Source organism: Mobula birostris, chromosome 13, assembly GCF_030028105.1.
Source record: "Mobula birostris isolate sMobBir1 chromosome 13, sMobBir1.hap1, whole genome shotgun sequence".
NCBI classification, from domain to species: Eukaryota; Metazoa; Chordata; class Chondrichthyes; order Myliobatiformes; family Myliobatidae; genus Mobula; species Mobula birostris.
The window spans coordinates 97,297,753-97,313,088 of NC_092382.1; the positions used below are offsets into that span (position 1 = coordinate 97,297,753).

General features: G+C 47.5%; 1 protein-coding gene across 3 annotated transcripts in view; it reads right to left on the reverse strand.

Annotated features, from left to right (window-relative positions):
- The window catches only part of LOC140207201 (NACHT, LRR and PYD domains-containing protein 3-like), a 91,425-nt gene that overhangs the window by 4,554 nt on the left and 71,535 nt on the right, over positions 1-15,336 (reverse strand). For 2 of the 3 annotated variants that reach the window (XM_072275565.1, XM_072275564.1), the window contains exons 6-8: positions 10,396-12,130; positions 8,175-8,261; positions 2,799-2,969 (exon numbers count right to left, since the gene is read on the reverse strand). In XM_072275565.1, the coding sequence (XP_072131666.1) occupies positions 2,799-2,969; positions 8,175-8,261; positions 10,396-12,130 (1,993 nt within the window). Of the gene's footprint in view, positions 1-1,085; positions 2,152-2,798; positions 2,970-8,174; positions 8,262-10,395; positions 12,131-15,336 lie in introns of those variants that run through there. The other variant, XM_072275566.1, reaches the window with a different exon arrangement.

A 15,336-nucleotide genomic window follows, 5' to 3' on the forward strand; every position in this document is an offset into this window, starting at 1 on the left:
GCTGGTGAACGCAGCAGGCCAGGCAGCATCTGTAGGAAGAGGTGCAGTCAACGTTTCAGGCCGAGACTCTTCGTCAGGACTAACTGAAGGAAGAGTGAGTAAGGGATTTGAAAGTTGGAGGGGGAGGGGGAGATCCAAAATGATAGGAGAAGACAGGACGGGGAGGGATGGAGCCAAGAGCTGGACAGGTGAAATAAATAAATGGATGGATGGATGAATGAATAACAGTATACATATATTGAATAGTTTAAAAACCTTGCAAAAAATATATTTGTGTATATATATATATATATTTCAGAGGGGAAGAAGCTGTTCCTGAATCTCTGAGTGTGTGCCATCAGGCTTCTGTACCTCCTTCCTGATGATAACAGAGAGAAAAGGGCATGCCCTGGCTGCTGGGGTTCCTTAATAATGGACACTCCTTCCTGAAACACTCACCTGAAAGATATCCAGGGTGCTTTGTAGGCTAGTACCCAAGATGGAGCCGACTAAATTTACGACCCTCTGCAGCTTCTTTCAGTCCTGTACAGTAGCCCCCGCACCCCCATGCCAGACAGTGATGCAGCCTATCTGAATGCTCTCCACAGTAAATCTATAGACTTGAATGTATTTGTTGACATACTAAATCTCTTCAAACTCCTAATGAAGCACAGCCACTGATTCTTCTCTTACACCCATTTTCTGTCATTTCACTGCTACAAAATCACACGCAAGTCAGTGATAGGAAATCAATTGCGATTCTGTTCCTCCTAGTGTGGTCTTGGTTGTCTATTTTACAAAAGCAGGGAAAAACAATCTCCTAGAGGAAATACATATCAGATCCTCACTGCTGATAGAGGATCTTGTATCTGAGGAGGATCCTATCCAAGGTTCTCTGCTACCAAAGCTGTCACGGGCATTGGTCTTGAAATTTTGGCACATATATAAGAATCTGAATCAGCTTTGTTATTACCGGCATATGTAGTGAAATTTGTTAACTTAGCAGCAGCAGTTCAATGCAATATATAATATAGAAGAAGGAGGGAAAAAAATGATAAAATAATAATAAAGAAATAAATCAATTTCAGTATATGTATCCTGAATAAGTTAAAAATCATGCAAAAACAGAAATAATATATATTAAAAAAGTGAGGTAGCGTCCAAGGGTTCAATGTCCATTTGAAGCCGGATGGCAGAGGGGAAGAAGCTGTTCCTGAATTGCTGAGTGTGTGCCTTCAGGCTTCTGTCCCTCCCACCTGATGATAACAGTGAGCAAAGGGCATGTCCTGGGGCCCCAGACACGGGACAGGGGGCTCCAAGTTGTAGTGGTTGCCCTGCTTAAATCAGTAATGTGTGTCTCTGTGGGTTATTTGCTGTTTATTGCTGCAGGCGTGGTGGGTGAGATCTTTGTTCGAGTTCAGGCTAGCGTTAACGAGTTGGGGGTGGGACTCGGGGCTGTCCATGCTGTAGGGAGAGAGAGGAAAGAGTGGTCTGATTCAGAGGTTGTGTCTGCGAATAAGTGTTCTAGCTCTGGCAGGCTCTGCCTGGCATTTGGGATATTGTCCATCCCAAGAGGAGCAGAGGCGTGCAAGACGTGGGCAGAGCAAATCTTTCAGTTGTTAGATGAGTGGCAGTGCTCAGATGAGGGAGAGTAATCTGTGTCTGCAGGACTGGTTAGTGAGTTATTTAGAAGTCATGAGGACATGACTTCATTTGGTGGGGGGAGAGTGTAAGAGGTTTCTTCTTTTCTGTTACTGCGTAGGCTAATTAAAATTCATTCTTTGTTATGTTATAATTGAAATGACTTCTATGTTATGTTAACTGCTGAGAAAGCCCTCCCGCGAGCAGTTTGTTTGGATTATGTTATTGATAAGGGGATGTTACGAGCCAATTGGGATAGATGTTATTCTTTCTGTGTCTGTAAGTTATTGTAATGCACGGGTTTTAGGGCAGAAGGCGGGAGAGAGAGACAGAGGATGGACAAGGTGCTGTGAGTCCACTAACGGGGTTGGACCCCGATCAACAGTCCGAGGTCCAGGATGTTTGGCGAGGAGAGGAATCGAGATAGACTCATGTGGAGCGTCTGGTCGACCACTGTTGCTGGTCCCAGGCGGCAGGTCGAGGTGGTCCGACGGGAGATGCAGGGTGAAGAAGGAGGGTCCTGAGCTCCAACTGTTGTGCACGAAGAGATTGAACTTTGATAAGTGTGGCACCTTTTATTTTCCTTTTATATTTTATCTCTATTAATTATATAGTTCCAGTAATATCTATAAACTGTAATTCATTTAATAGTATCGGGTGTATTGTCTGTTGTTTGGGTGGGGTGGGGTACGTCACACAGCATCCACACAAACTAATTACCCAGTCTGGCGGGGCCGAGGGCTGTTTCCCTAGATGGCAGCGAGCTGAGCGTCCCTAAGGCTGACCAGGAGGCTACACTTGGCTCATTTTCTATTTGCATACATTTTTTTTTTTGCACATTGGTTGTTCTATTTGTATGTAGTCTTTATTTTTGTGAAGTCTTCATTTGTGTGTAGTCTTTCACTGATTCTGAGAGAACGTTACAAGGTGATTGTCAATGTGAAAACACTCTACCCTTATAAATTGTTATTGAACACATTTGAGTGGAATACTTCCAGCAGTCGCTGACTGGCATTTTCACTGGACTTGTGCCGCCTTTAGCTTGCACAGTGCCCTAGAAAAACCGGTGCAATAAAAATGACTCATGGAATAGAACAGCTGGCACCTCATCAGCAGATCTGCGCCTAATGCCTAAAGCCAGAAGCACAATAGCGACAAACACAGTGGCTGGTGCTTACCGCAGTCTCTGTATTTTACAGTTCGGGTTCCTCAGGACCACGGACACCTGCTTCACCCCCGAATCTCCCAGGTTGTTGTATGCCAGATCCAGCTCTGTCAGGGAGCGGTTCGTAGTGAGAGCACTGGCGAAATCGCTGGTGCAAAAAGGCTGCAGTCCGTTATTATAGAGCCTGGAGAAAGGTGGAAGGTAACTCGCATTTTAATAATAAAAGATAGGAAATATCATGAGTCTCCAGAGTCCCCTACATTAGGTGAGTTTAGTTTATTGACATACATAGCAGGGTATAATGAAACTTGGTGTTCACATTAATCTCACAGGGAGTTCTAATGAGAATATGCACAGTACTAATAAATGTACTAACCAAGGACAAAATAAAATATTCTGCAAAATTTGCCCTGTAATCTTTCAATGCGATGCAGTATAAGGTAATGTAATGAAGCAACACATTTAATATAATATAACTTATAATGAAAGATTGAATTACTGCAATGACATTTAACACATTTAATAGTCCAGATGAAGGGTTCTGGCCCGAAAAGTCAATTCATCGTTTCCACGGATGCTGCCCAACCTGCTGATTTCCTCCAGCGTTTTGTGAGTGTTGCTTTGACCCCCGCATCTGGAGAGTATTTTCTGCTTGCATTTAATATAATAATTTATAAGGAAAGACTGAATAGTTTAGGACTTCATTGCTTGGGAAATAGAAGATTGAGGGGAGATTTGATAGAGATATATAAAATTATGAGGGGTACAGATAAGGTAAATGCAAGCAGACTTTTTTCCACTCAGGTTCGGTGGGGCTACAGTTGGAGATCATGGGTTAAAGGTGAAAGGTGAACAATTTAAGGGGAGAGTGAGGGGAAGCTTCTTCACTCAGGGGGTGGGGAGAGTAGAGAATGAGCTTCTTCCATGAGTGGCACACACGAGTCTCAATTTCAATGTTTAAGAGAAGTTTGGATAGGTCCATCGACGTAGGTGTATAGATGGCTGTGGTCCAGCTGCAAATCGATGGCACTGGGCAGTTTAACTGGGTTGGCATGGACTAGAAGTGATGAAGGTCCTGTTTCCTTGCTGTGCTTTTATATGACTCCAAATAACTAGGCGAGAATTAAATGAGTAGTGCAAAAGGAAAGCTTAGAAGAGTCGGTGCTTATGGTTTGGTTCGTTGTCCATTCAGAAACCTGATGGCGGACAGGGAGAAGCTGTTCCTAATACATTGAGCACCTGTCTTCAGCCTCCTGTACCTCCTCTCTGATGGAACCAATGAGAAGACTCATCTTCTGCTATTCACACTAATGAAATGCTCATAAGAGGAAGGGATAACCACAGGCGCTGAATAATTAATAAAACACAAGCGTCTGCACTGAAAACTATTGGACATCGATGGGATAACCAGCCTCCCTCTGGGCACGGTCCGCACCTGCTGACAGGCAGTGAAGTTCAGCCTCCTCTACCCATCGTGCTACTATTGTCCTGCTAGCCGGGGTTGCAGACAGCAGCCCTACATTCAGGTATCGGGCTTCCACAGTGCCTCTGTTCCCTGCCATCAAATACCGAAACTATCCCGTGTCCTTGACTTTCACTGGTCACCCAATCGCACCTTTGCAAAGTACATTGCGAGTTTGTCGAGTCATCCCCTCCCACTTGTCATGGCGCCCGGCAAACTCATTCCGCTTCCCAGCACACTTACCCCGCTGACGCAATGCGTCCTCGCTGAAGTGTCCGCGTTGACCATGGGTCTACCAAGTCAATCTGCGTTTTGCAACATGACGTCAGGTTAACCAATAACAAAAGGTTGGGCAAACGCATACTGGCAGGAAGCACTTGTGCGGTAACGATGACAATCTACCATCAGAAGGAGCTTCACCAGAATCCCAACATTGGCCGCATGAACATCTTCCTACACCAGTTCTCAAGAAGTGAGTTCACTTTGGATCTTTAAATCTTCTGCCGCACCAACATCTTTCTACTCCAGTTCTCAAGAAACATAGAAATCTACAGCATATTCCAGACCCTTTGACCCACAATGTTGTGCTGACCATGTAACCTACTCTAGAAACTGCCTCGAAGTTCCCTGCTGCATAACTCTCCATTTTCCTAAGTTCCATGTACCTATCTAAGAGTCTCTTAAAAGACCCTATTTTATCCACCTCCACGGCCGTCGCCAGCAGTGCATTCACACGCTCTACATGAAAAACTTACTCCTGACATCCTCTCGGTACTTACTTCCAAGCACCGTAAAACTGTGCCCTCTCGAGCTAGCGACTCAGCCCTGGGAAAAAGCCTCTGGCTATCCACACGATCAATGCCCCTCATCACCTTGTACACCTCTGTCAGGTCTCCTCTCATCCTCCGTTGCTCCAAGGAGAAAAAGCCAAATTCACTCAACCTATTTTCGTAAGACATGCTTTTCAATCCAGGCAACATGCTTGTAAATCTCCTCCGCACTTCCACTGCAGTATCGACATTGTTCCTGTAGTGAGGTGACCAGAACTGAACACAGCACTCCAAGTGGGGTCTTATATAGCTGTAACGTTACCTCATGGCTCTTAAACTCGACCCCACCATTGACGAAGGTCAAAACACCATACGTTTTCTTAACAACACTGTCAACCTGTGCGACAACTTTAAATGTCCTATGGACATGGACCCCAAGATCTCACTGATCCTCCACTCTGCCAAGAGTCCAACGATCAATATTACATTCTGCAAACAAACTTGACCTGCCAAAATGAACTATTTCACACTTATCTGTGTTTAACACCATCTGCCACTTCTCAGCCCGGTTCTGCATCATATCGATGTTGCACTGCAATGTCTGACAACACTTTAGACTATCCAAAACAGTCTCGATTTTTTGTTTCAGAAGCAAACTTACGGAACCACCCTTCTGCTTCCTCATCCAGGTCATTTATAGAAATCACACAGAGGAGGGGTTCCAAGAATGGATCCCAGCGGAACACCACTGGTCACCAACCTCTCATCCTCCGTCGCTCCAAGGACAAAATGCCGAGTTCACTCAACCTATTCTCATAAGGCATGCTCCCTAATCCAGGCAACATCCTTGTAAATCTCCTCTGCACCCTTTCTATGGTTTCCACATCCTTCCTGTAGTGAGGCGACCAGAACAGAGCACAGTACTCCAAGTGGGTCTAACCAGGGTCCAATATAGCTGTCAACATTACCTCTCGGCACCTAAACTCAGTCCCACGATTGATGAAGGACAATATACCATATGCCTTCTTAACCACAGAGTAAACCTGCGCAGCTGCTTTGAGCATCCTATGGACTCAGACCCCAAGATCCCTCTGATCCCCCACACTGCCAAGAGTGTTACCATTAATACTATATTCTGCCATCATATTTGACCTACCAAAATGAACCACCTCACACTTATCTGGGTTGATCTCCATCTGCCACTTCTCAGCCCAGTTTTGCATCGTATCAATGTCTCGCTGTAACCTCTGACAGCCCTCCACACTATCCACAGCACCTCCAACCTTTGTGTCATCAGCAAACTTACTAACGCACCCCTCCACTTCCTCATCCAGGTCATTTATAAAAATCACACAGAGGAGGGGTCCCAGAACAGATCCCTGCAGAACACCACTGGTAACCAACCTCCATGCAGAATTTGAACCATCTACAGCCATGCTTTGCCTTCTGTGGGCAAGCCAATTGCAGATCCACAAAGCAAGGTCTCATGAAGCACTTTCACTCTGAAATATTAAATGCTTCACTGTCCACAGATGTACTGAGACTTTGTTTTCCCCAAGATTTTGTGTGCTCCTTCAGTTGTGTTCGCTGTACTTTCATTCCAATGAGATCTCGCAGAAACGTCCCACAAACATCACAATCACCCACGATCTGTGCCTCTCTCTGGGCGACCTCTGACAGGTGCTCAGCAGATTCTTTTTGTGGCCACTCTGGCAGCCTGGGATCGATATCAATCCAACCCCAATCTGCTTTCACACACCATCTGTACGATCACACACGGGGAGTTCCAACCCTGACCCCGACAAAAACAAATGGGAAATTAAGGAAGAACAAAATCTACAGATTTTTGGAACAACACGGTCATGCAGTGGTTAAGGTAACACTGCTACAGAGCCAAAGGCCCAGAATCAATTCCATTGCTGTCTGTAGGGCGTGGTGACTACTTGAGTTTCCTCTGAATGTTCTGGTTTCCTCCTACATATCGAAGACGTTCGCGTTCTCCGGTTAATTGGTCATAGGTTAACTAGTTGGTTAAGAGGTTAAATGTGTGCAACTGTGTGGGGCAAAAAAGCTGCTGCATGTGGGAATACAGATAAACATGAGAAATTTTGCAGAAACTGGAAATCCAAGCAATGCGCACCAAATGCCGGAGGAACCCAGCAGGTCGGGCGGCGTCTATGCAAAACTGCAAACAGTCGACCTTCTGGGCTGAGCCTGGTAGAAAAAAAAGATGAGGAGTCGGAGCAAGATGGTAAGGGGGAGGGGAGGAGGAAGTACAGGGTGGTAGGTGAAAGGTGAAACCGGGATAGGGGGAGGGGTGAAATAAAGAGCAGAGAATACGACTGGTGAAAGAGACAGAGGATTGCAGGAGGCAGAATCTGATAGGAGCAGTGGGGTGGGGCGACATCGACTCGCACCATGAGGGGCCTGCGTCGGGCATTTTCACGCCTTACAAGGCACAGAGTGGAAGTCTGTGTGTGGGGCGCCACTCCTCGCGCAGACACCAGAGAAATGTGTGGTTAAGTGCCTTGCTCAAGGACACAAACATGCTGAGGCTCGAACTAGCGACCTTCAGATCACTAGACGAACACCTTAACCACTTGGCCAGGTGCCCTGATAGGAGAGGGTAGAAAATTACGGAAGAAAGGGAAGGGCGAGGAGCACCAGACAAAGGTGAAGGGCCATGAGAGGTACATGAGAGCATGAGCTGCAGAGTTGTTGAGCGTGAGTGGAATCAGTTCAGTGTCGTCGTGCGTGAAGTTTTCAGACAGATAGATGCTCCCAAGGATACCATTTTACAAAACAGGAAAAAGTCCTCAGATGCTCTCCAGGCAGCGTCTGTGGGCAGAGGCACAAGCTATGGCTTCAGACGGAAAATGCCTCTGCAGGCAAAGGGTCGGCGAACTGGAATGCACACATTTGTCACTCTCGTCTCCAATGTTGCCTGACCTTTTTTTGGAGGGGGCAGGATTTTGTATTTCAATCTGTGTGTTGTCTTTGTGAAACCGGCTGTGGTGAGCAGATTTTACCTTCTCTCGGGGGAGAACACGGCAGAGTCCGAGGCCAGTGACAGCAGTTCAGGCTCTGCCGCGGCGTGGCTGATCGGAGGCTGGAGGAGGACCGGGAGTATCCTGATCCCTCACCGTGTGGCACTTACCACAGTTTCTCTATCTTACAGTCCACGTTGTTCAGAGCCGCAGCCACAAGTTTCATTCCTGAGTCTCCCAGCTGATTGTTCCCAAGCCTAAATACAAACAGAGGAAGAATCCAATTCAACATTGGATGTGACAGAAATGTTCTCACTTGAGTATTTGAGAAACACTCCAACCAATAAATAACCACATTTTCCTGTCACTGACAATGCCTTTACATGCTTGGCTCGTCAATTTAATCAAGATTGCCTCTTAACTTCCACCCTGCCCGTAAAATTCACTTGGGCATCTCTGAGACAACCCTCCCTTTTCTTGATATCGCTGTCTCTATTGCAGGACAGAAAATGTCCACTAACATCTTTTATAAAGCCCCTGATTTCCATAGTCATCTCAACTATAACTCTTCCCACCCCATCTCCTGTAGGAAGAACTGTGCTCCGTGCACTTTCATTCAAGTAAGATCTAGAAGAAATGTCCCACAAAACATTAGATTCGCTCTTTACTGGTGGAATGCAGCAGGTCAGACAGCATCCACAGGAAGAAGCACAGTCGACATGTCGGGCTGAGATCCTTCGTCAGATCTCGGCCGGAAACATCGACTGTGCTCCTTCCTATGCATGCTGTCTGGCGTGCTGCGTTCCACCAGCATTTTGCATGTGTTGCTTGAATTTCCAGCATCTGCAGATTTCCTCATGCTTGAGATTCACTCTTTCCTCACCTCCTTTGCTTCCGGCGCAACCGTGCTTAGGGCGTGGCTATCCACTCCAGGACATCCGAGGTGCCTTCCTTCTTTAAAGAATGGGGTTTCCCTCCCTCTCCGATAAACGCTGCCCTAACCCGCATCGCCTCCATTTCCTGTACATCTGCACTCACCATGTTTTCCCGCCAATGTAACAGGGAATAGGGTCCATCTTGACCTTCCACCCCATCAGCATCCGCATCCAACACAGTACTCTCCGGAACTTCCACCAGCTCCAAAGGGATCCTCCCACTTCGTCTCCCCACTCCGACGCGATCCCTACGCGTTTCCCTTGTCCGTGCATCCCTCCCAACTAACCTCCCTCACCTCCATTCCAGGGCCCCAGACAGTCCTTCCAGGTGAGGCACCCCTTCACCTGTGAACCTTCTGGGGTCGTCTATTGTAGGCCAGAGCTTCCGCTGCGGCCTCCTCTATGTTGGTGAGACCCGTCGTAAACTGGGGGGACTGCATTGTCCCGCACCTCCGTCCCACCTTTCCAACATGTCGGTTCTTGGCCTCCTGTTGTGCCAAGATGAGGCCACCCTCAGGGTGGAGGAGCAATGCCTGATATTCTGTCTGGGTACCCTCCAACTTGAAGGTGTACTGTAGATACCAATTTCTTCTTCCTGTAAACAAACTCCCCACCACCACACCCTTGATTCCCCACTTTGACCTTCTCACCCGTACTACTTCTCTAGGATTGCCTCCTCTTTCCCTGTCTCGTACTGTCCACTCTCTTTTCCTATCAGATTCTTTCTTCTGCTAATGACTTTCACTGCAACACACACACACAAAATGCTGGAGGAACTCAGCAGGCCAGGCAGCATCAATGGAGAAAGGACAGTCAGCGTTCCTGGGCGGAACCCGAAACTTTGACTGGAATTTTTTTTTTCCATAGATGCCGCCTGGCCTGCTGAGTTCCTCCAGCATTTTGTGTCTGCTGCTTGGATTTCCAGCATCTGCAGACCTTCTCTTGTGAATGACTTTCACTGGCAAGCTTGGATTGCTCAAGGAAAATCATCGATGATAGAATGGTGGAGCGGGTGTGAAAATGGCCTACTCTTGCTCCTATCTATTTCCCTTTTATGGTTTTATAAATGGACGTGCTCCTCTTTGCAAATGACATGTCTTGGAAGAAGATCGACAAAGTCCTTTCATGCGGACAATTACTGGCCAAACGCCTTATTATTTTTAGCCAACATTTTAAATCCGATTTTTGTTTTCATTTCGACTATCTTAACTAGGGTATTATTTGTCCTTTTTTTTAAAGAAAATTTGAAGCTAATGGGAAATTATAAACATAAGCGATTCCGCAGATGACGCAAATCCAGAGTAGCATGCACAGTATGCTGGAGAACTGTTGGAGGCTCTTGGCCCAAAGCACTGAATGCTTATTCCCCTCCATAGATACCGGCTGACCTGCCCAGTTCATACAACATCTTGCGCGTGTTGCTGTGGAAACGCTGTAAGAGACGTAAAACAGTTACCCCAACTCCTGACATCTGTGCAGCCCAGGCGCCAGTAGCTCGAGTGTTTCACGCTGAACGCTGCAGCTCCGAAGATCGAGGTGCTTTACGGCATCACAGTGGCCGATGGCGTGAGATAGGACGGTGCAGTCGCTCCGAGTCAGCAGCAGTCTTCGGAGCGAGAGCGCCTCCGCGGATCCCAAGGTGCACTGAGCCAGCTGGCCGTCCTGAGACTCAAACAGGTAGTGCAATGCCTTCAGGAGGCCTCTCTTGGCGTCTTCACTCGCCGTGCTGGAAATCTGACGTGCCACCTCCTCCTTCACCCAGTCCGTCACCTGGGAGGTCGTCTGGTTGGGAAAGGTGCCCAGGAGCTCCTGCAGGGGCCCAGCTGACTCAGCACAGGCAAGACCAGCCACGAATCGGAGAAACACTTCGTATCGCCCGTCTGCCGTGCGCCGGGCTTCGGCGAGGTGCTCCAGCAGGACGACGGGGTCTGAGGTCAGGAAGTGCGCGAGGGCGGCAACAAACTCCTGGATGGTCAGGTGGGGGAACATGTACGTCGTATTGCGGGCGCCCTCTCTCTCCAGCAGCTCCCTCAGGAAACCTGAGAGGAACTGGGAGAACTGCAGACTGTGCCTGAACAGATCTCCGTCTGTAAAAGCAAATTCCCTCTCGGACAATCCTCTGAAGGCCATCTGTCCCACCCGCAGCAGCACATCACGGGGGCTCTCGATCTCACGGCCGTGCTTTTTCAGGATGTTGGAAATGTAGTGGGAATACAGTTGGGTGATGGTCTTGGGAGCCTGCTGCGGGTTCCTGTCTGGTTGTGCGAAGAAGGGGCCCAGTGCCAGAGCGAGGAACTTACAGTAGGAGGGGTTGTAGCTCATGGTGTACAGGATCTCGTTCTCTTGCACGTGTTTGAAAACAGCTGCTGCCACCATCTGATCTTCAAAATGCCTACTGAAATATTCCTTCCGTTCCTCACCAACAAATCCCAGGATTTCAGCCCGGACACTGATGCCCGCCTTTTCCAGTAAATGTAACTCAGTGGGGCGGGAGGTCACCAGCACTGAACACCCTGGGAGCAGCTTGTGCTGGATTAAACTGTACACAATGTCAGACACATTACACCGGAATTTAGGATCTGTGCACACGTGCTGAGGCTCTGCGTCTCCCCGTCTGTCGGCAAAATCGATTCTGTCCTTGAACTCATCAAAACCGTCAAATATAAACAGCAATCTCGCAGCGTTCCTCCAGACCTCCACAAGAGCATTCCTCAAATACGGATAATGATCCAGAAGCAGTTCCCTCAGAGATATGGCGCAGTTAATTGAATTTAAATCCCGGAATTTGAAACTGAAGATGAATTGGAAGTGTTGACACATTCTCCCCGACGCCCAGTCCAAAACAAACTTCTGCACTACTGTAGTCTTCCCGATCCCGGAGGCTCCAGCCAACGCCGCTGACTTGCCGGACTGGGAATTGCCGAGAAGATCTCCACTCGTGAACAACTGGTCCACCCGGATCTTCAGCAGCTCACCAGGGATCTGCCTGTCCGTGAGCTGCTCGAGCTCCCGGCCCCTTGCCAGCAGCTCGTGCTCTGCGAGCCTCCGGGGCCGAGGTGTGGAAATGACCGTGAACTCGGCGAATCGATCGGCCAGCTGGAAAACCTTCACGCCGCCATTCCTGAGGATTACGGTGGCGTTCACCTTTGCGTTCACCGTCCGGAGCGTCTCTCTGTGCCTCTGCTGTGCACCTGTATTTAGCAATGAAATAAATTGGTTAATGCCTCGTCGACAACGCCCTCCAGTTTCTGCAATTTTCAGTCTACTGTTTGCCGGCATTGAAAAATCATTTGTTCCTTTCACACCTGTGGTCCTGCACTCCCTTTTAAAGCGGGCCTTCCCAAATGCTGTCGGAGGGGCAATCACAATTGCTATGTCCACCATGGGCTCACTCGTGCGAGGTCACATAGGAAAGAGCAGCGTTTCCTGCACAACACGTTGAACTTTCTCAACGCCCTCACTGTGACCGCACACCGCCAGCCTTCGCTGAACCTCTGCACTCCTCCATCACCGGCTCTGACAGCCCCGCTTCCATCATGCGCCACTGGTCACCATTGCTTTCACTTACCGTGGACAGAACACAAGATATCACTGCCAAACCCTGCTAATCTTAATTTTTAAAAATCCAGGATCATTGTGCTGGCAACCAGATATTTCATCCATGTAATGCCCTGGTAAAGGGTTCATTGCTTACCATAGACCATAAGGCATAGGAGCAGAATTAGGCCATTTGGCCCATCAAGTCTGCTCCGCCATTCTATCATGGCTGATCATTCTTATTCTCTCCATCTCAACCCCAATTCCTGGCCTTCTCCCCGTACCCTTTGATGTCAGTTCTAATCAAGAACCTATCAATCTCTGCCTTAATTACACCCAACGACCCGGCCTCCACAGCTTCATGTGGCAAAATATTCCCCAAATTCACCGCCCTTTGGCGAAAGAAATTTCTCTGCATCTCTGTTTTGAAAGGGCGCCCCTCCATCCTGAGGCTGTGCCCTCTTGTCCTATACTCCCCCACCATGGGAAACATCCTTTTCACATCTACTCTGTCGAGGCTTTTCAACATTCGAGAGGTTTCAAAGAGATTCCCCCCCCCCCGTCATACTTCTTAATTCCAGTGAGTACAGACCCAGAGCCATCAAACGTTCCTCAAATGATATAGCCAGAATGGTTGGTCGGTACCATCTGAGGGGACTAATGCTCATAGTGATTTTTGGCAAGGTATACACCTCTACAGTTAGAAAATATGTGATAGCATTGCACCAGTGGTAGCTTTATTACTTAAAATAAGTAATCACTTCCTGTATATATTCCATATTAACATCAGTACAGCAGAAAATGTTACCCCAACCACCCCCCCCCCAAAAAGGTAAAAACCTCATCTGGAGAGATTTATGGAGTTTTATGAATTAATGATATTTTCTATATTGTTGTACCAAATCAAAACAATCGTAAGCTTTTGTCATAGCATATAGAATTACAGTACAATAATTCAAATGTGGAGTTCCACACGACCATAACCTGGGCCACATTGGTTGTAAAATGAATATAATCAAATAGTACTCTCCATACTTTCATAACCTATTAATAATCATAATCATTATCCAAGTCTTCCACATCTTCATCTTAACTTTCCACACTCTCTGAGGTGGATGCCTGGTTTTCACAGTCTTCCAGTCTACACATGTCAGTACACCTGAGGCCATTTGTAGCGCACATACATCTTGGGAGTGAACGTTTTTTTGGACAGTTACAGACCAGTAAATCCAGGACAGCATCGGGCACTGGCTGGCCTTCCATCCAGTGCACCACCAACTGTTCAGCTTCCTCTTCTCTCTCCATCTTCCATCCTCTGCCAACAGGGCTTGGCACTTGTGGGTCCTTCTCCAAACATCTTCTCCATATACCAGCCTGGTATTTGGCTCAATGTGCATGTTTTGTTAAGCAGTCCTTGCATGGTGGGAGTTGATGCCTCTTGATTTCACCTTTTTTGGCACAGGAAAGGTGATACCTGTGCTCATTGACATTGGTGGTCGATGCTTTTGGGACATACAGGAGACATGTAAATGTCTCCAGTTTGTCCATCAGTTCTGGGGAGAGGTCCCATTCCTGACCCAACTCTGAGAATGTATCCTGAGTTTCCCTGTTGCTGGTCAGAAGTTTTAGGACACTTGTCTTCCCTTTACCTGCAAAAGTGCTTACAGTGTCACATCCTGCATATACGTGTAACCCGATGAGAGCCCTACAAACCTCTGTGCCAACAGTGGCAGCAACCTTCCTGATGTCTACAAGCCTTGTACGGGTTCAAGTGCCACACTTCTGGGACAATGGGGCCTCAATCTTGTCACAGAATGCTAAGGACATGATAAAGATATCGGTATCTTCAGAGCAGATCACTACAGATTGCCCTACAGAGTAAAGCCCTAGCTCCCTTAATCTCTGATCATAATCCATACTCTCTAAACCAGGCAGCATCCTGGTAAATCTCCTCTGTACCCTTTCCAATGCTTCCACATCCTTCCTATAGGGAGGTGACCAGAACTGGACACAATACTCCAAGTGTGGCCTAACCAGAGTTTTATAGAGCTGCATCATTACATCGCGACTCTTAAACTCTATCCCTCGACTTATGAAAGCTAACACCCCATAAGATTTCTTAACTACCCTATCCACCTATGAGGCAACTTTCAGGGATCTGTGGACATGTATCCCGAGATCCCTCTGCTCCTCCACACTACCAAGTATCCTGCCATTTACTTTGTACTCTGCCTTGGAGTTTGTCCTTCCAAAGTGTACCACCTCACACTTCTCCGGGTTGAACTCCATCTGCCACTTCTCAGCCCACTTCTGCATCCTATCAATGTCTCTCTGCAATCTTTGACAACCCTCTACACTATCTACAACACCACCAAGCTTTATGTCGTCTGCAAACTTGCCAACCCACCCTTCTACCCCCACATCCAGGTCGTTAATAAAAATCACGAAAAGTAGAGGTCCCAGAACAGATCCTTGTGGGACACCACTAGTCACAATCCTCCAATCTGAATGTATTCCCTCCACCACGACCCTCTGCCTTCTGCAGGCAAGCCAATTCTGAATCCACCTGGCCAAACTTCCCTGGATCCCATGCCTTCTGACTTTCTGAATAAGCCTACTGTGTAGAAACTCGTCAAATGCCCTACTAAAATCCATATAGATCACATCCACTGCACTACCCTCATCTATATGCCTGGTCACCTCCTCAAAGAACTCTATCAGGCTTGTTAGACACATCTGCCTTTCACAAAGCCATGCTGACTGTCCCTGATCAGACCATGATTCTCTAAATGCCCAGAGATCCTATCTCTAAGAATCTTTTCCAACAGCTTTCCCACCACAGACGTAAGGCTCACTGGTC